This window comes from Phacochoerus africanus, chromosome 11 (assembly GCF_016906955.1).
Source record: "Phacochoerus africanus isolate WHEZ1 chromosome 11, ROS_Pafr_v1, whole genome shotgun sequence".
NCBI classification, from domain to species: Eukaryota; Metazoa; Chordata; class Mammalia; order Artiodactyla; family Suidae; genus Phacochoerus; species Phacochoerus africanus.
The window spans coordinates 118,038,030-118,057,904 of NC_062554.1; the positions used below are offsets into that span (position 1 = coordinate 118,038,030).

General features: G+C 44.1%; 1 protein-coding gene across 1 annotated transcript in view; it reads right to left on the bottom strand.

The window, feature by feature from the left end:
- Nucleotides 1-19,875, bottom strand: part of ASTN1 (astrotactin 1) — a 316,035-nt gene that overhangs the window by 103,969 nt on the left and 192,191 nt on the right. Inside the window, exon 9 of the mRNA XM_047753485.1 lies at nucleotides 4,027-4,101. Coding sequence (XP_047609441.1) covers nucleotides 4,027-4,101 — 75 coding nt within the window. The remainder of the gene's footprint in view (nucleotides 1-4,026; nucleotides 4,102-19,875) is intronic.

Genomic DNA, 19,875 nt, shown 5'->3' on the forward strand with positions numbered 1-19,875 from the left:
AAAGCTGGATCTTTAACCCACTGAGTAAGGCTAGGGATTGAACCTGCATCCTCATGGATGCTAGTCAGTTTCGTTAACTGCTGAGCCACAACAGGAACTCCCGAGACCAACCTTTATTAAGAACTCTATGAACTCTTTCTGAAGGCAAGTGCTCTGTAGAACTGCCTCATTTATCCTCACAACAGCCCCCTGAGGCTAGTCATTTGGACTCATTTTACCAAGTCATCAACTAATATTTTAAGAAGTTTAGAAACCTCCCCAAGTTCACCTCTCCTTAAGTGGGGAAGATGGGGGTTGGTCTGATTCTCAAGTGTTGCTCACTGCAGTTTTCCAGTCCATGTTGGCTCACGCTATGAAATTCTAAAGTTTTCTTTTATCTGCAAAATCTACTGAGTGACTCCAAAAGCCAAATATAGAACAAACTGTCAGAGAAAAGCTGTGTCCTAAAATCTCATCTGTCCCTCATCCGTGCAGATTTGGCAGGACAACTTCAAAAAGCCACCAAAGAGAAGTTGGGTGAACATCTGGAATGCTTTCCCACGTTGGGCCTCCTATCATGACAGCTGGTGGTGACCGCCACAGCTGATGGCTCAGCTGTAGGCCGAGTCCTGCACATGGCCCTATTGAACAAGAGCCGGAAATTTCTGTCCAGAAGCAAACCCTCGCCAGAAAGCACTGGACAGAATAAGCCTGTGCTCTCACTGTGGTTTGGCATGAAATAGGCTATGGGAAAACTGATAAATTGTTCTTAGTCTGGTGTCTCTGCTCTTTCCTAGAAGAAGCTGTTCTAGAAAGAGCCGTTCACAGGATGCATGTACGCACTTGGGAGGAAGGTCTCTGAGAGAGAAATCTGGTCTGTATCCACCCCGCCACCAGAGGATCTAGTGGAGAGGAGTGACCCTGGCTACAACAGGAAGGACATCTTCAGCACCAGAGTTTGGTGAAAGGACTCATTCTAGAGGTTCAAGTTCCCTTGACCCTCTGAGGCTAGCCTGGACCCTGTCCAGGTTCTTTGAGATTGCACATTACCAAGGTTAGGTTAGGTATCAAGGTCTTTTCCTCATCTGCTTTCAAGTCCTTGGGAAATACCTGAGATGATCATTAACAGATATTTACTGAAGACCTACCATGTTCAAAATTATATGTTAGATGTTGAATATCTAAAGCCACATAGGGAACTTTCCCTGCCCCCAAGAAGACCATCATTTCCTTGGAGAAGCAAATAGGCGAATGAAAAGTAAGTATGAAATAAACAACTGACAAATAAATTGCAGTCAGTATTTTATACAAATTTCGAGGAAGGAGCGTCATTGTGTATTGGTGCAATGGATGGGAGAAGCTTTAGACCAACTTCTCTCAATCCCAGGTTCAGATCAGAATTACTACAGTGCTTTTAAAAAACACTCATGCCCTGGTCCCACCTCCCAGAATTTTTGAATTAATTGGTTTATGCTGGGTAAAATCACTGGTCAGTGTAAAAGGACACTGGGGGTTCCCATGGAGAACAAGACTTGGAGAAGAAGTCCTGGATGAGATCATAAATTCCTTGACATAAGGGAATAACTTGGTCACATTTGTTTGGTCATATCTACAACATCTAGAATAGAATAGGACCTTGCAATAACAGGTGTTCAACAGATGTTGAGCTTAGCTGAAACTGGGTCTAGCGCATGACAAGGGTAGGGTTATAGGAGAGGTCAAATACGCTTAAGGAGGGCATCTGAGCAAATGCACAGAGTGGGAATTATTCAAGCTGTTGGGGGCGGTGGATCAGCTGACTAACAATGGAAGGTTCTATAGGAGACGAGCAACTTAGTAAAAGGGAGTTGTACACTGGTATTCATTGTGAAAAGATCTGAATGTCAGAATTTAAATTTAATTCTATAGTCCAGGGAAATATGCAGGGACTTGGAATTTATCAAGACTCTAAATCATAAGTGAAAGGAGTAGCAAGTAAATAGTCATTATCTCCTTTAAGAAATCTCAATCAGGAGTTCCCGTTGTGGCGCAGTGGTTAACGAATCCGACTAAGAACCATGAGGTTGCGGGTTCGGTCCCTGCCCTTGCTCAGTGGGTTAACGATCCGGCGTTGCCGTGAGCTGTGGTGTAGGTCGCAGACGCGGCTCGGATCCCGAGTTGCTGTGGCTCTGGCGTAGGCCGGTGGCTACAGCTCCAATTCAACCCCTAGCCTGGGAACCTCCATATGCCGCGGGAGCGGTCCAAGAAATAGCAACAACAACAACAACAACAAAAAGACAAAAAAAAAAAAAAAAGAAATCTCAATCACTGACGAGGTTGCAGAATTTTCCAGAATGGCCAGTAGCAGTTAGTTTACTCAGATCCCAGAAGGTTCAGATTAACATTCTTAATACTTGAAATAAGGAGTTCATGACCCAATGTCTTCATCTAAGAAGAAGTTATTGTCATGTTGGGGATCAAATTGATTAATCACTTGTTGATTAACCCATTGACTCTTGAGATAGTTGATTACAGGGGTCAAACCGCACAACTGCTCCCTGCGGCAATTAGGTATCACATCCAGTTGGAACCTAACAAACTTGAAAAGAATAAATGATGCCTGTGGGGATACAGACACAGTTTTCATGCAGGTTCTGCTCTTAGAGCAATTTCATTAAGGCCTTTGTTTTTCAAAGTGTTCGTTTCTGACTTTTAGAAGAGTGGGAACTTAGCCTTGTTAATCAAACTCCACCAGGCTCTCCATCCACCTTATTGTTATCACCCCTCAAAGGTCCTGACAGATCAGCAGTAGGCAGAAGCGAGAAAAAAAGTCTGCTAAATGATAAATCACTGTTGGAAAGTTTAAATGCCCAAGTCATAGTCTAAGGAATATAGCTGACACCTCTTATAGCATAAATCCTGAAAAGCAGCCTGCGGCCAATGTCATTAACGTGACCCAGCCTGCCCTGGGAGAGACACTCAGGAGAGAAAAGGGCAAGGAAAGACTCTAAATCTGCACTGGAGCTGGAGCACTGTGGGAGAGAGGGCCTTGGCCAAGCCCAGTCCATCTGAGGCAGCCGGAGGAGCAGGAGAAGCTGAGGCAGAGGAGCTTCCTTTTCAAGGAAGGAAGCAGGTTTTCTGTTTTGCTTGCCATTCCTCCAATACTTCATGCAGTACTGTAATGCCTCCTTTGACCTCAGACACTCGGCTGGACTATTCACTTCCTCTCCCAGAGGGCTTGCTCATAACGGGGGATGTATTTACATCTACATGGCGCACGAGCACAGTATGTGGCACTTAGTGGGTACGCAGCAGATAACACGTTAAGTGAAAGACAGGCCAACAGAATAAATGGATGATAGGATCTTAGCTTGGAAATAAACTTCTGCTCCTGCTAAACCCTGGTGTGAATTAAAGTTTATGAAAATCCCATAGGTCATGACTGGCACCCAGCTTCTTTCTCTGCTGGCTGACTTTTCTAATATGTGCTATTCCCAGGTAGGTAAGTAGAAATTTGGGAGGGACTACAAATATTCAATTTGATCAGAAGGGTGGCCATTGAAAGAAATTAATACTAAAGTATAGCTGAGAAAGGGGGGAGGCAGGGGCAGGAAGGATTAATTTTGAAAACCTAAGGCTTTATGAGGAAGGCACAAAATTAGATGCAAAATGGAGAGGCAGAAATGGACATGAATTGCTTATTCTGAGCCAGCGTCTGTGCCAGGGCTTTCCCTGTATTATCTCATAGAGTCCTTACAATAAGACAGCCAGGCATGTATTGCACCTCTGTTTCACAAATGTGGAAAATTGGGGCCCTAAGAGGTGTAAGTAAATGACTAAAGTCCACAGAACAGGCAAGGAAAGAAGCCAGCACCCAAGAGAATCTGCCCAACCTCAACAGCCTCCATGCTGCCACTGACATGAATGGGGGCAAGCGCTCTTGTTACCAGGAGGGCGGGACGACTAAATGTGTTTCCCATTTTGTAATTTACCACAAAGAAAGCTCAGTGGGAAGTGGGACACGGGGCTTGCAGAGATATATAAGCAAGTCCCTAGACAACCACTTACCTGAATATTTTATCAGAAGGCTGTTCTCCCAAAACCAGGTCAAAGCCTCGCTGAAATATTGTGTAAGGCCAAGGCCTAAAAGGAGAAACAGCATGCAATTAAAGTCAGCGTTTAACAAACCCTCCCTGAATGTCTACTCTGTGCCAGGCAAGATGCCAGGTTCTAGAGGCCTGCAAACAAAGAAGACCTAGTCCCTGTCCTCAGGAATCCCACTAGTGTGAGCTCATAAGAGCTGGGATGCTAGAGCCCAAACACGACAGGATCAGTGCAAAAATCAGACCCACTGGGAAAGTGGAACGTAGTAGACATGGCAGTTGGAACTCCACACAGAGTACAAGCATAACACTGTCACGGCCATAATTTATGGTCCTTCCGATGTAGATTTAATAGACACCTGGCTGTGCCTCACTGAGGAAAACAGGCAGTATGATTTCTTGGGAAGATGAAGCCTTTGTAATCAGACAGTTCTGGGTTCAAACCCTGCTCTGCTGTTGAGCCAATCTGTCTGCCTTTGGGCAGATTATTTTCCTTTTGAGTTTAATTTCATCACTCGTGAAAATACGGTTGCTAGGAGCTGCTTCACAGACCACGGTGAAGACGAAGCAACCCTTTGAGGCCAAGGCCACAGCTCACACGGGGTCCTCAACATGCCCCCTTTCCCCAAAAAGACATGGCACAGGTTCCAGATGGTCTCAAATATTTTAACGCCACCCACCCAATCAGAAACAACCGAAATGGCATTTCTGAATAGGACCTAGCTATGAGGGACATTTAGGTTGTTTCCATGTCTTGGCTACTGTGAATAGTGCTGCAGTGAATACAGGGGTGCGTGTATCTTTTTGTATGAAAGCTTTGTCCAGATATATGCCCAGGAATGGGATTGCTGGATCATATGGTAGTTCTATATTCACTTTTCTGAGGTTCCTCCATACAAAAAGCATGTGTGTGTCTGTGTGTGTCTCTCTGTGTGTGTACAACTGGGTCACTTTGCTGTACAGCAGAAATTGACAGAACATTGTAAGTCAAATACAAACTTTTTTTTTTTTTTTTTTTAAAAAGACCTAACTATGAGTCTCTCTAGCAAGCATCTAGATGCCACATGTACTTGAAGGTAACAAAACTATTTCTTTTCAATAGTATATATCTTTTCACTAACCCAGATATCCAACTCCCAAATTATTTATTCCTTCAAGCAAGACTCAGTCAAGCCCAGCCTTGTTTGGGGCACTGGAGATTTGCATGCGGGTAAACTGGGCCTTAGCTTTCATGGAAAGTACGGTCTCCATCTACAACCCAGTTACACCAACCCAATAACCTAATTATTGAGGATTTTACTGCAGACATGCTTTTGGTTTTCGAAGGCAACAAAAAGGCAGGAGGATAAATGGACACAATTATTTGGGACTGAATCTAACACTAGGAATTAATCCAGTGGTTGTCAGTAAGGGTAGTGTCTTCCAACAGAGGGCACTTGGGGAAATTCAGGGCAGTTGCCCTTGAAGAGCACAGTGACTGCAGGACGTCACCGGCATTGAGAAGGCAGGACCAGGAAGGCTAGGATAGTGCGGTGCTCGGGACCATGCTGCACAACCAAAAATTCCCCAGTGTCCTGTCAATAGTTGAATGTCTTGCTGCACTTTTATTTTAATTTCTTTTTTCTTTTTTTATTACTCAATGAATTTATTATATTTATAGTTGTACAATGATCATCACAATCCAATTTTATAGGATTTCCAACCCACAACCCCAGTGACTGTCTTGCTGCACTTTTATGCAGGTAAAAATCTGCTTATAGTTATCTAAGCCTAGATGCTAATTCCATTTACATATAAACACAAAGCAGTTCGTACCGTTTTAAAATAAGATGAATTGTCTAGGTGCATAACTATCCGGTCAGTTAAAGGAAGATTACATACTGGTACTTAGACATTTTACCAAGATTTGTTCATAATTCTGGAAAAATCACATCATTGTGTGCAAGGCTGCTCATGGCCTTTGAATTACCAATACAATGCATCTGTAGCAGTTAATAGTGCTTAACATATATCCTGTATTATATTTTACTTTATGGTAAATTGACATTAGGTGCAAATGTCTTTGTCAACTTTATTATTTCTTCTATTGTAATACTGCAGAGAATTTATACATTAAAATAATTATTGTATATTATAAATTATTTATCACTTCCCTTTTAATTACTAATAACACATATATTTATTTTTTTAATTTTGTGTATATAGATTTTAGTATGTATTAATTTCATTTAAGGCTTATAAAAGGGGTAAAAATTTAGTTGTCAGAAAATAAAAGTGTTGGGTCTGACAGAGTTGAGAACCACCAACTTAACCCAACCAGCTAACCAATTAACTACTCAAAGGAATTGGTAGTTGTAAGGGGAGGCCATTGAGGCTACATTAGAGAGTGGTGGCTAGGATGAATGCATTCCTTTTTTATGCTCACTATTTATAAACACTTTCTTCCGGGAATTCAATTTAGAAATACCCTGAGGCAACTAGAATTGGCTCCAAAAAGTACTCAAACACTTTACCATGAATAACTCCTGCATCAAATAAACAGCCCATGCGTTTTTCATGTTTGTTCTGTTCACTGGAGGTAAACCTACAGAGTGGGGTTTGAATCTGATTCTTTTTTGTTGAACACTAAGTGGTGGCTTATGAGCTGCTAAAAAATATGTATGTATTCAGTCAAGAAAAAGCCTACAAATCAAGAGAAAACATGTCCCTCTATCCTAGATACCTAGAAAAGGCAATAAAAAAGAGAAAAGGAACATGCAACTTCATCTCTCTTTTGGTCAAAATCACATTTTATTTACCATTAGTTTAATAAGTTAAAACAACACACTTTTGCCTTCACGTCATCTCTAGTACTCAAAACAGGTACACCGTGTAATTAGAATTCATTCTTGGCGTGGTTCCTAGGTTGTTTGAAAATATATTTTGAGGAGCCAAATTTTAGGACTAGGGTTGATTACAATGTGAACAATTAACTGTGTAGGATGACATAAACAAACCTGTATTCAAGCCATAGGAAATGAATCAATAAGCCCAGAAACACGGAAGAAGGGCACATCGGCAGGATGCCAGGTAGTCACGTCAAAGAGACCTCCTGCTGTCCGGGGGCCTGACCATTAAGAAGGGCAGCCTGAGCATTTTTTCATGTGCTTGTTGGCCATCTGTGTATCACTTATGTCTGGAATCTAATATATGGCACAAATGAGTCTTTCCACAGAAAAGAAAATCACGGACTTGGGAGAATAGACTTGTGGTTGCCAAAGGGGAGGGGGAGGGAGTGGGAGGGATGGGGAGCTTGGGGTTAATAGATGCAAACTATTGCCTTTGGAATGGATTAGCAATGAGATCCTGCTGTGTAGCACTGAGAACTATGTCTAGTCACTTATGATGCAGCATGATAATGGGAGAAAAAAGAATGTGTACATGTATGTGTAACTGGGTACACCAGGCTGTACAGTAGAAAAAAAAAATCATATTGGGGAAATAACAATTTAAAAAAATTTTTTAAAATAAGGGCAGCCTGGACCCTGCCCTGGTCACACCAACAGGCAGCAGGACACAGTGGATAGGACGTGGATTCTGGAGCCAGCCTACCTATTTCAAATTCCACCTTAGCTATCAATCACTGCGTGACCTTGAGCAAGTCCCTTAATCATTCTGTGTCCCCATTTCCTCACCTGTGAAATGAGGCTGAGGGTAATAATTTTATCTACCTGGCAAGGTTGTTTTGAGAAGGAACTAGTTACTATGGTTAAAATGTTCAGAACAGTGTCGGGCAGTCAACGAATGCCATACCAGCATTTGTGGTGGTAGTTGTGTTTTTTTTTTGTTGTTTTTTTTTTTTTTTTTGCTGTGCCCATGGCACATGGAAGTTCCTAGGCCAGGGCTTGAACATGCTCCATAGCTGCTACCTGAGCCACAGCAGTGACAATGCCAGATCTGTAACCTGCTGAGCCACCAGGGACCTCCAAGCACTTGTTCAGTTAAGTTAAATGTACTAGTTACCTGAATCAATATAAATATTTATAAGAAGAAGATTCCCAACTTTCTAATGAGGAAGAGGTGTCTTCCCCTAAGATGCAAACACAATGGCAACACCAGGCTTCAACTCAGATTGTAAATGCTTTTGTGTTGGCTGGAAAGGAGACGATGATGAGTGTGGGGAGACAAACTGCCCCCACCTCCCACCCCGGGCCACTTCATGGCACAGCGACTTTATGACACTGACATGCAACAGAAAGAGAGGGGAAGAGCATCTCATAAAACAGGGAGAGAAGTCGGAGAGTTTGCAAATTGCTTCAGCAAAGGATGAGAAGAGAATTGCCTTATTTCCTTCCCATGAGTCAGGGATGCTCTGTTAGAGAGACGGGGATTCTTATTTGATTTATTTAGCAAATATTTATGGAGGGCCTATTGTGTGTGAACTGTGATGCCAGGCCACAGGAGTTGGGATAAAGAGATTCTTGCTCTCAAAGGAAGCTATAGCCTTTCTGAAGAAACACACACATGCCCAGACAAATAGCAGAGGATGAGTAAAAGGAGGAATGGCTTTGCAGGGGGTAAGCTAAGTAGTGCTGGCAGTGACAGATAGCTCACTCTGGGCACTGGGACAGCTCGGTGTTGGCCGTGCGAGGAAGGGAAGCAGTAAGGAGCTGGATGCATGTGAGTGGAGGGGCCACAGCAGCCATCTAGGAAAGGGCAGGGGCCATGTGATGAAGAGCTGGACCTAAAAGGGCCCAAAACACTTTGGAGCTGAATTACCTGAGGCCAAATAGAAGAGGTACAGGCCTCCGAATGAGGGCTTTCTGGGTGTGAGTCAAATAAGAAAACTGAACTGGCCTTTGTAAAAAGAGGCCCATCACTGAGCCCCATATGGAGGCTCGGATGGAAGCTGCCTTGGGGACGCCTGGCAACAGGGTCTCCAAGCCTTTACAATTGTCCCTCTCCTCTCTTTGCTGTTTCTCACTGTACAGGCTCCAATCTTTCAAAACGGCTAATGCCCATGGGGGAGACTTGGCCTCCTGCAGCTCCAGATTGTGTCTGTACAGGCTCAGACCCCAAAGGAGACAGTCTTCCTCCACCTCGTTAAGGAAACATAATCCATGGCATCCATGCTTGATATATCTTGATGTATCTTAGATCAGATCAGGACCCTGGACCAGCCTCTGGGGCCAGGGAAGTAGAAGCCTCTACACGGATGCAACGCCCATTTGGTTTTCAGAGCAAGAGCTGGGAGGAGGGTGCGTGTCAGACAGAACACTTTCCACCTTGGCTTCCATCTGCTTGTCGAGGCAAGAGCACAGCCTCCATCAGGGGTGGGTGGCATGACTGAACAGACTGTGCCAACACTAGTTTTGTGGAATGAGTGCCCATCGAGGAGCCCGAGGACCGTGCCCATCCAGATAGGGATCAAGAGACGGAACACCGTGATTGGAAGGAAACCTCAGTCTTCTGACTCCAACTTAGGGAATGTGGCCTCCGATATTCTCTGTCCTGCCTGGGGCAACCCAGTTACATTTTAGTTTAGGAAAGTTAGCAGAATCCAAAATCAGAATAGAGACCCGTTGTTTGTTTGTTTGTTTGTCAGTATCTTCAGCCCGACTAATCAAGACCCTGAAGACTGTCCCGCCCACACGGGCAGCTACAGATGGCCTAGATTCAGGGGCGTCACAGGCCAGCCCAGGAACCATCTGGGAGCCATTGCCTTGGGCAGGAACATCATCTGTGCCACAGAGGAGCCCCACTGTCACGGAAACACAGCAGCCAGCAGGACACATGTGCACACTGTGGACGCTGAGAACTATCAGTAACCTCTTATTTGCCTTCTCTTTTCCGTCCTTGTTTCACCCAGTACCCACAGTTTACGCAGGCTCTTCCTTAAGCACTGGCAATTTCTAAGCTTTCAGCTTCTCTCTGCAATTCTTTCTCCTCTTTCCCAAGACACACCAGCTACTGCAGGGTTTTTTCCTTTAGTCAGTGGGCTGGAACAGAAATTGCTTGTGGCCTTGACCTGACTTGATTTAATGCGTTGCTTAGGTATTCCTTCCACCATGTCACCTACTGAGTGAGTGGAATCCTGCATGGCCAGCTTCACATCAGCTCTCCCAGAGCAGAAAGGGACCATGTCTGCTCTGGACAAGAGTACTTTAAAATCTGGGAGTTCCCACTGCAGCTCAGCAGTTAATGGGCCTGACTAGGATCCATGAGGACGTGGGTTTGATCCCTGGCCTTGCTCAGCGGGTTAAGGATCTGGCATTGCTGTGAGCTGTGGTGTAGGTCACAGACGCAGCTCAGATCCCGTATGGCTATGGCTGTGGCGTGGGCCGGAGCTACAGCTCCAATTCAACCCCTAGCTTGGGAACCTCGTTATACTGCAGGTATGGCCCTAAAAAGAAAAAAGAAAAATTAAAAAAAAGCATTTTGAAATCTGCTTTTTGATTAAATGCTATTCCCAGCTTTCCATCTAACTGTAGCACCTGGAAAGGGAGCTCAGAAGTTTCTCTTCTTTTTTTCTATTTAAAAAAATTTTTTATTATAGTCAATTCACAATGTTCTGTCAATTGCTGCTGTACAGCAAAGTGACCCAGTTATACATATATACACATTCTTCTCACTTTATCGTCCACCATGTTTAAAGTTTTTTTTTTTTTAACTACAGGATGTAGAGTACTCCTTTCCTTTCATAACACTTAATACGACTACAATGAAATATTTGTTATTATTTTTTTTTTGTCTTTTTTGTCTTTTTTTGTCTGTTGTTGTTGTTGTTGTTGCTATTTCTTGGGCCGCTCCCGCGGCATATGGAGGTTCCCAGGCTAGGGGTCCAATCGGAGCTGTAGCCACTGGCCTATGCCAGAGCCACAGCAACGCGGGATCCGAGCCGCGTCTGCAACCTACACCACAGCTCATGGCAACGCCAGATCGTTAACCCACTGAGCAAGGGCAGGGACCGAACCCGCCACCTCATGGTTCCTAGTCGGATTCGTTAACCACTGCGCCACAACGGGAACTCCCCTGTTATTATTTTTTTTAATTGGCATTATCTGGTAATGGGCTTCCTTGTGGAGGACTTAAGACTTATCATCGGGGAGTGAGTGAGAAGCAAAATATAGGTGATGGATGGATGGATATACAGACAGACAGACAGATAGATATAAAATAGGTAGGGAGGATAGAGAGAGAATAGATGTATGTATGATGTATGTGCAGACACAGTTCAGTGTAGAGAGAGAGAATGTTTCAGCTGGAGGCAATGATGAAAAAGGCATTTCATGGTGAGCTTTTAGAAACTAGAAGTTGCTTCTGGACTCACATATTCTTCTGCCTCTCATTAAAGAGATTATTCTACAAGTGAAAATAACTTAGCCGGAGTTAAATGAAAGCACATCTTTTTCAGCTTGCCTCTGGCCCCCATCAGGCTAAGTTTCTGGAGGAAACATGATTTGAAAGTTGCCCCTCAGCTATTCACAACACTTTAGGGTCCTGGTATTGGATACCCATATGCAATGTGAGAGCTTTTGAGGAAATGCTCCTTTTCTTAACTAGGTAAATGCATTTGCAAGGAGGGAGCAGCAGAACAGAGAGAGAGTCCATTAAAAAAAAAAAAAAGTTTCTGGAAAAAAGTAGTTTGCAATTTATATGGAACAAAAGGTAAAGAGAAAATTGGTAAGAATGACTTTTCCAGCCATACAGCTGGCTGAAACATCCTACACCTCCATTGACTCTAACGAGGAGATTATTATGTGCTATGATATTCACATAACCAGCACCAGGGCCGGGATGGATACAGGCGCTGGAATGGCTGATGCCTGGATTATCTGATAAACCTGTGGCCTTATCCAAAGTTAAATAAGAATAATGAATCTAATGTTTCTATAGGACGGATGCTTTAGGGCTTGGGGGCCTTAGCAGATGTTTCTTTATGTGGAATTCTTCCCTCTCTCATCTACTTGGCTAACTTACACTATTCTTTAATTCTGGCTTAAAAATTACTTCCCAAAACAGACCTTTCCCCTGAGACTAGGTTATATAAGGCACACTGCACTTTCCTTTTTAGAACCTATAACTATAACTAATATATTTTATGTCTAGTTAATACGTTCCCCTCCTTAGATATAAAGGCCCCTGCCAGCATCTTTGCTGCATCCTCACTATCTAGCATAGAACCATCACATAGAGGGTGCTCAGTAAGGAGCTGGACCACATCAGAAATGAGGCCAAGGGTTGGACAGATCTGGACTTGAGTCCTGGATGAGGCAGGCTATTGTCAGGTAAGTCTGCTCATTTCTTTCAGCCTCAGTATCTTCATCTATAAAATGTGGATAAAATAGTACCTACAGTTGTCAAGGCGAGCACGTACACACTTCGCACAGTACCTGCCATACGGAACACACTCAGCAAGTCTTAGTTATTGTTCATTATAATTAACATTCCCATTTGGTAAAGAGAAAGTGTATCTCTAGCACTACATTTTAAAAATAAATCATGATGACGGTGTATTTTACAAACTCATTATCTTTAAGCATGTAAATCTCATGTAAGAAAAATTAATTATTGCTGTGATTGCATTCATTATTTAATGTCTGTTAATAGGTAAACAAATTCATTTAGAAGTTTTTATGCAGGAAAAAATAACATATTTGTCAGTAACTAGCAGAGCAAACAGAAGTGTGACTATGGAGCCAGACTAAATAGGTTTAAAATCTGGCTTTGCAATAATCCTATATCCTCAGTTAAGATCATTAATTCCTGCCATCAGACTATTCTATCTGCTTTCTCCTCTTGTCCCAGCTGCCTCAACATGCTCCCCCCGCCCCACTTCTTCCCTCCACAATTCAGAGCCTGGCTCACTGTCCCCTCTGACACATCATAACTGTGGGTGACTTCAGTAGCCACCCAGATGGTCCTCTCAATTCGCAAACCACTCAGTGCCTGGACTTTTCTCCCCAGATCACCCTGTCCCCCACTCTCTGTCCCCCACTCTCGCTCCCACAGTTATAACCTAGGTTACAATATCTGCCACTCTTCCTTGGTCACAAGTTCAAGAATCCCCACGTATGACCATCACCTCCTACCCTCCCAGTTAATTTCCCCTAAAGCCACAAAGTATTTTCTCTCTTTCTGAGCCTTAAAGTCCATTCATCCAACCACCTTTTTATTGACCCTCCCCTACCTCATGTACTGGCTCCCGTCTTTACTCAAATTAAATCCTGTGATCCATTATTATAATCACCCTTTCCTGTAACCTTAACTCTCTCGCCCTCCACTGCTTCATCATACTTGTCCAAAACACATTGCTTCATCGTGCCTGTCTGAAACACTCCAACACTGGTTCAGCTCCACGACCCTGTGGCTCCATCTCCGTGTTTGCACGAATGAATGCCGCTGGCAACCGCGCTGATTGGTCTTATTTTAAATCCCACACCACTGACCTCAAGGGGGCTCTGAATCCTGCCTACCAATCAAACTACACCTTCCTTGTCTTTTTATTCTCCCACTCTCAAGATCATTATTTTACACCTTCTTCTTTCTCCTCAAACCTCCAACACCTCTTCCCCCATCCTCGCCCTCAGCTAATGATCTGCTTCCTACATACGTGGGAAAACAGAGGCAGTCAGATTAAAAGCTGTCCCCACCACATCCACCCACCTACCTTCTCATGTGCCGACTGCTTGGCCCTCCTTCCAGTAATTGGGCATGAACAGTTTGTGCTCCTGTCTAGGATACAGCCATCCCAACTCAGCCTCTGACACATATAGGCGATGGGATATAGGGAAGGAGCCCTAGGTGGAAGTTACAAGTTCAAACTCCCTTTCTGCTATCACGACCTCCTGCAAATTAGACCACCTGCTTTTCTGCCTGTTTTTTTTTTTTAAGTTTTATTATAGTACAGTTAATTTTCAAGATTGTTATCATTTCTGCTGTACAGCAAAGTGACCCAGTCATACATATACACATATCCATTCTCTCAGTTTCATTCCCCACATACATTATCACAGAACACCGGGTAGAGTTCTCTGTGCTGTACAGCAGGTCCCTGGTGCCTTTGTTTTCGTGGCGCAATTCTGCCACACACCATGTGGTATTAAGCTCACCTGTTTATCTGTCTCCCCCTTTAGATGTCCTCGCACTGACATGGCTACTGACTCCCTTACCCCTGCCTCTCTCACAAGTGATACCTAATAGTATGGTTCTTAACCTTTGGGGTACATCAGACTCACACTACATATGGACACAATAATTTTCAAACTTTAGTTGTTCTCGTCCACTTACTGAACATGGGGCCAAGACTCAGTATTTTCTAAAAGTTACGTGGCTGATTCTAAAGCACGCAATAGGCTGAGAATCACTGAGCTAACATGTGTCTATTTATGCTCTTGGTCAACTTTTACCAGTGAGTTTGGTCTTCGATACACGATTGCCACAGAGATGGAAATTACAGTCTAGCCTCAGGATGCACTGGAGCTTATTTTTTAAATTTCTGAATAATATCGAGGGATGAAGCACACTGAGTTCCCTCCTGTCCCTTTTATTGATGACTTAAGATATCCCAAATCTCATTACAACTCTATAAGATGTACATTTGTGTGTTTTTTTAATTGTCAGTCATTTTTATTTTAGTGGGTCAACATTTTCATTAAAATAGTATACAGAGTTGAGATTGTCATATATTTATAAATGCGCCCACAGGTACAGACACACCCCCCCCATACACACATACAACCAAGTGTCTTAGTTCATGCTACACAACACACACACACACACACACTCACAAACTCACACATATTGCACAGCTACTTCAACATTTCCTTTGGGGGCTGGTGGGGGGGTGGTCAGGTGGCTGGAAGGACTCCCAGGTGCTCTCTGCTACCCTCCTAAGCCCTTGGCAGCTGCTGTGGACACTGAAAGCAGTCCTGAAGAATAGCCACTGACAGCAGGGTCTCTTGCAGACACCTCTGAGCCTTCGGTAGTTCACATTAATCACCCCCGAAAGGCCTCGCCATGGCTCAGATTTTGTGGGTGGGCCCTGGAGTCGGTTCTCCCTTCAAGTCCAAGGTCTGGATTTGAAGTCCTTGCTAGCTGTGTGAAACTGACCAGGTATTTAACCTTTCCAAGTCTCCCTTTCTCTGTGAAGCAGTGATAGTAATAACGGCCTGTTACTTACAGGACTGAACAAGATTAAATGAATGAATAAACACAGTTCCAGGACAACGACTGACACAGAGCTGTCACTTTCTATGTTTCCTTATGTCATTTTTTTCCAGACTCTGCATCTAAAGGTTCAGCTGATTTTCACCCTGGGCTAACGCAGCCAGGGTCTCAAGTTCAATCCTCCTGAAAGCTTGTTAGTCCATCCATGGGCGAAGCCTGTACCAGGCATCCCTGGACACCCATCTTTGCTCACAAATGCACAGGATGAGAGTTCAGTGGTGGATCTGTGCAAATCCATCCCTGTACAAGAAAAACAGCTCAACACCTATTCAAGGCTGAGTGTGACCTCCCCGTACACGGGAGGGTGCCAGCCTAGGACTCCTTCCTCCCCCACAGATGCACACATTCAACTCCAGTGAGAAGGTGGGAGAATGAACAGCACTAACACGAGAGGAGAGTGAAAGACAGGAGGCAGAAGAGACTGCTTCCTCCATGTCTGCGATCTTATATGAGGGGAGACTGACATCGTGGATCACCCAGGCAGGCATCACAGTATCCACCAAGGACTCGCATGTTGAATATGAGAATAGCGCTTTTACCCTTTCCCCAAAGTCCTTTCCTTTCTACTAATTTGTTTCCATTCAACATTTTATTTAGCAATTTTCACTACTAATTCAATCCCTCATTCAGTCATTCATTTATTTATTTACTTGAAAAATATTAATTAACCAATTGCATTGCTAAACACTGTCAGGGGACACAGAAGTGATTAATGCACGTTCTCTACCATCAAGGACTTCATTAATGTAGTGAGTCATTCCTCAAGCAGTTATTCTGCACCTCTGATGAGCCAGATGCAACGGAGACACGGAAAGCGGGGACACAGGCATGAAAGGCTGGGCCTCTATCTGGGATCTGGTCTAATGGCATAAGAAAGACGAGGAAACAACTGTAGCATCCAGTCTGTCAATTTTCATGACAAACAAGTAAAAGCCATTATTTGTTGTACATTTCCTATTAGTCAATGACCCAAGTGTTTCATAATTATTTCACTTCTGATAAAAAAAAAAAAAACCTTGAGGCATAGGCACTGCAGTATTCCCGTTTGATGGATGGGGAAAGTGAGGCTTAGGAAAGTTAAATAACATTAGCCAAAGTCTCACAGCTAAGCCATGGCAGAGCCCAGACTCGAGCCCAGTGCTCTCAGAGGCCAGAGCCCTTGCAATGACTTCTATGAATAGCATCTTCCCCGGTGCCTTGGAGGACAAAGGAGAGTCGCTGAGCTGCACGGCTGGAAGGGACACATCCATGCTTCCAAGAAGAAATGAGGAGGTAAATGAAAAAGACTGAGCTTTAACTTTGAGCATCTGGCAAGATGTGGAGCAGGTAGCTAGACAGGAAGGGCTGGCACTTAAAAGATAGGGAAGGACAGAGAGAGTGGGAGTGAAAGCAGAGGCCATGGGTGGGAAAGGGAGAGTCATAACAAAGCCACTGATCAATCATTTGCCACCCCCCCCCCCACTTACTTCTATTTCATAGATAAGATTACCAAGGCTTGGAGAGGTTATATTGCCAAAAACGACATAGAAGATAGATGAAGTAAGATCATTCATTTGTTCATCCTCCATTCATTTCTTCAGCAAATATGTATTTGGCAGCTGGCATGGGCCAAGTTCTGTGTTCTGGGGATACAGAAGTGAACAAGAGCCAAGACAGTGGGTTCTGCTTCATGGGGTTTATGCTGATAAAAATGTAACCACGGCTGAGGTGAGTGCTTTGGAGAAGGGAGCACCTTGGGTGTGTATGGTCGAGGACAGCCTGTCTGAGAGCTGAAGGTTAAGGTCGAGGAGAGCCTGTCTGAGAGCTGAAGGTTAAGGTGGAGGAGAGCCTGTCTGAGAGCTGAAGGTTAAGCCCTGGGTGAGATCTGTACATCCAACTCAGAGCCTGTCACTCCAATCTTTTACATTCTTGTCCTGTCCTGTTAAAGCCCCTTGCATGACCCACCCCTGCCCACACCATCAACTTCATCCACAGCCTCTCTCCGGCTTATGTCAGAGGCATGGAGTCTGACAGTTGCTACAGGGGGCCGGGCTTTTTCTCCCCCGGGACCACCAGGGGGCGCTGGCCCTATGGAGCCCTGCACCTCATCCTGACCTGGCTGGTGCTCTCTCATCTCTCAGTTTCAACTTGAAACACAGACTCAGGGACTTTGGATTTTCGGTTACCCGTCTCTTCCCCTCACACTCTCCGTTAGCCTCTATTTTCCCTCACTGTACTTTCACAACCGGTAAGTACTCTGCAATGTGTTTGTTTTCTTATTTGTTCTAGTACCTTCCTCACCAGAGTGTTCATCCCTTGAGGGAAGGAGCCCTGAGTCCTTTCCTCTTGGTAAATACAACTCTTAGCAGAACCCAACACAGAATAAACCTCAAGAAAAAAAACCTTCAGGGAGTTCCCATCGTGGCGCAGCGGAAACAAATCCAACTAGGAACCATGAGGTTGCAGGTTCGATCCCTGGCCTCGCTCAGTGGGTTACGAATCCAGCATTGCCATGAGCTGTAATGTAGGTCACAGACATGGCTCTGATCCTACGTTGCAGTGGTCATGTCATAGGCTGGCAGCTGTAGCTCTGATTCGACCCCTAGCCTGGGAACTTCCATATGCCATGAGTGCGACCCTAAAAGAAGAAAAAAAATAAGAAAAAACTTTCAGTGACGTTGGTGATTATAAATAAGCAAGTGGGTGTGTGGTTGTGTATAAACATGTATGAAATGTGTGTGTATAAACATGTATGAAGTGTGTGTGTGTGTGTGTGTGTGTGTGTGTGTGTGTGTGTGTGTAAGACAGAGGAAGGGAGGAAGAGAGGTTACCAAGCTGAGTTTAAAGTTTCAAGGTAACCATTAAAACACCAGCATCAACAGTCTTCACTAAGAAACTAACTGACAAACCCTCAGTCCAACTTTCTCCCCCACCCCCCAATGAAGAATAGGGAATGACTGGCCAACGGGGACCTGCTGTATAGTGCAGAGAACTCTACCCAGCATTCTGTGAGAATCTATGCAGAAAAGAATCTGAAAGAGGATGGATGTGGTACATGTGTAACAGAACCACTTTGCTGCACAGAAGAAATCACCACAACCCTGAACATCAATGATACTTCAATAAAAGTTTAAAAAATGAAAAAAAGAACAATAAAAGCAGAGACAAAATATGTTGATATTCTCCTTAGGAAACTGAGGTAGTGAAAGCACATGAGAAAAATGATAAGAGAACTAATAGGGTCAAGGGGTCATCTGACATTTGAACAAGGGATAGAAGGCGTCTGGGTATAGCAGTCGAGGCAAGAAGTAGTTGGCTGGGGAGCAAGGCTGTCTAGAAGGTAAGAAGTGTTGGGAGGACAGATTAAGGTGGGGAATTTAGCTCTGGCACTGAGAAGAACGCATCCATCTCAAAGACAGGAATGAGAGAGGCTAAAGATGAGGAGAGGCTGCAAGTGTCATATGGCTGTGGATTTGCTAAGTTAGATTGGAGGTTATGGGCCAAGAGCCAGGGACCAGGACAGAACTGGGTGCTTGAGGAGAATGAAAAAGTTTTTGGCTCATGACAAGAGATGAGTAAAGAAGACTGCAAGGCTGCTGTGAGGCCCTGGTTGGATTAACAGAAAGAACACCCATGAGCAAGTTTCCTATGGCATTCTCCCTAGCTCTAGAGAGCCCCAAAGCAGCAGATAAGCAAACAGAAAGCTCGTATGAAGGTTGGAAGGGGCCGGAGAGGAGTGGTAGAAACTAAAAAGGCAAGGATTTGGGGTGACTGTGAATACATTTTTATAAATGGCTTTGGATGGGGTCTCGGCTGGTTAGAGAGGCAATAACGCCAGGAAGAGGACAATGGATTTGACGGCTATTGAAAAATGAAGTCAGAGAGTACAGTCTTTAGGAGGCTGGGGTGGGACAAAGAGAGGCTGGGAGGCTGTGGAGAACTTCAGAGTTTAAAAACTTAATGGCTGGATGCTTCTGAAATATAATGCCATCAAAGTGTGGCCTTGCTGGTAATCATCTAAGATAGAGAAGAATTAGAAGACACTGATGAACCGAGACGTCAGTTAGAAGGACAGTTGTTCACGTAGTCGGCAAACACTTAGTGAGGGTTTATTATGTGTCAAAGACGACACTCATCATTGGAGAAATAAAGTCAAGTAAGACATAGCCCCAAGGACCTATGGTCTAGTGAAAGAACCAGACAAATCCATGGATGATCACCATTGTTGGCAATACAGGTGGAACTGTGTCTCCCCAAAAAGTTACATTAAAGTCCTATCCTTACTTTTGCCGAATGTGACTTTATTTGGAAATACGGTGCTTGCAGATATAATCAGTCAACCTGAGATCATACTGGAGTAAAGTGGGTCCCTACTCCAATAAGACTGGAGTTTTGATAAAAAGATGACCAGCTGAAGACAGAGACAAACAGAGAGAACACCACGTAAAGAGAGATGAGGAGACTGGAGTGATGCAGCTATGAGTCAAGGAACATCTGGGGCTCCCAGAAGCTGGAAGAGGAAAGAAAGCAATCTCCAGAGGGAGCAGGGCCCTGCCACGACCTTGATTTCATCTTCTGCCTCCAGACTGAGGAGACAAAGAATTTCTGCTGTTTTGTGGCACTCTGT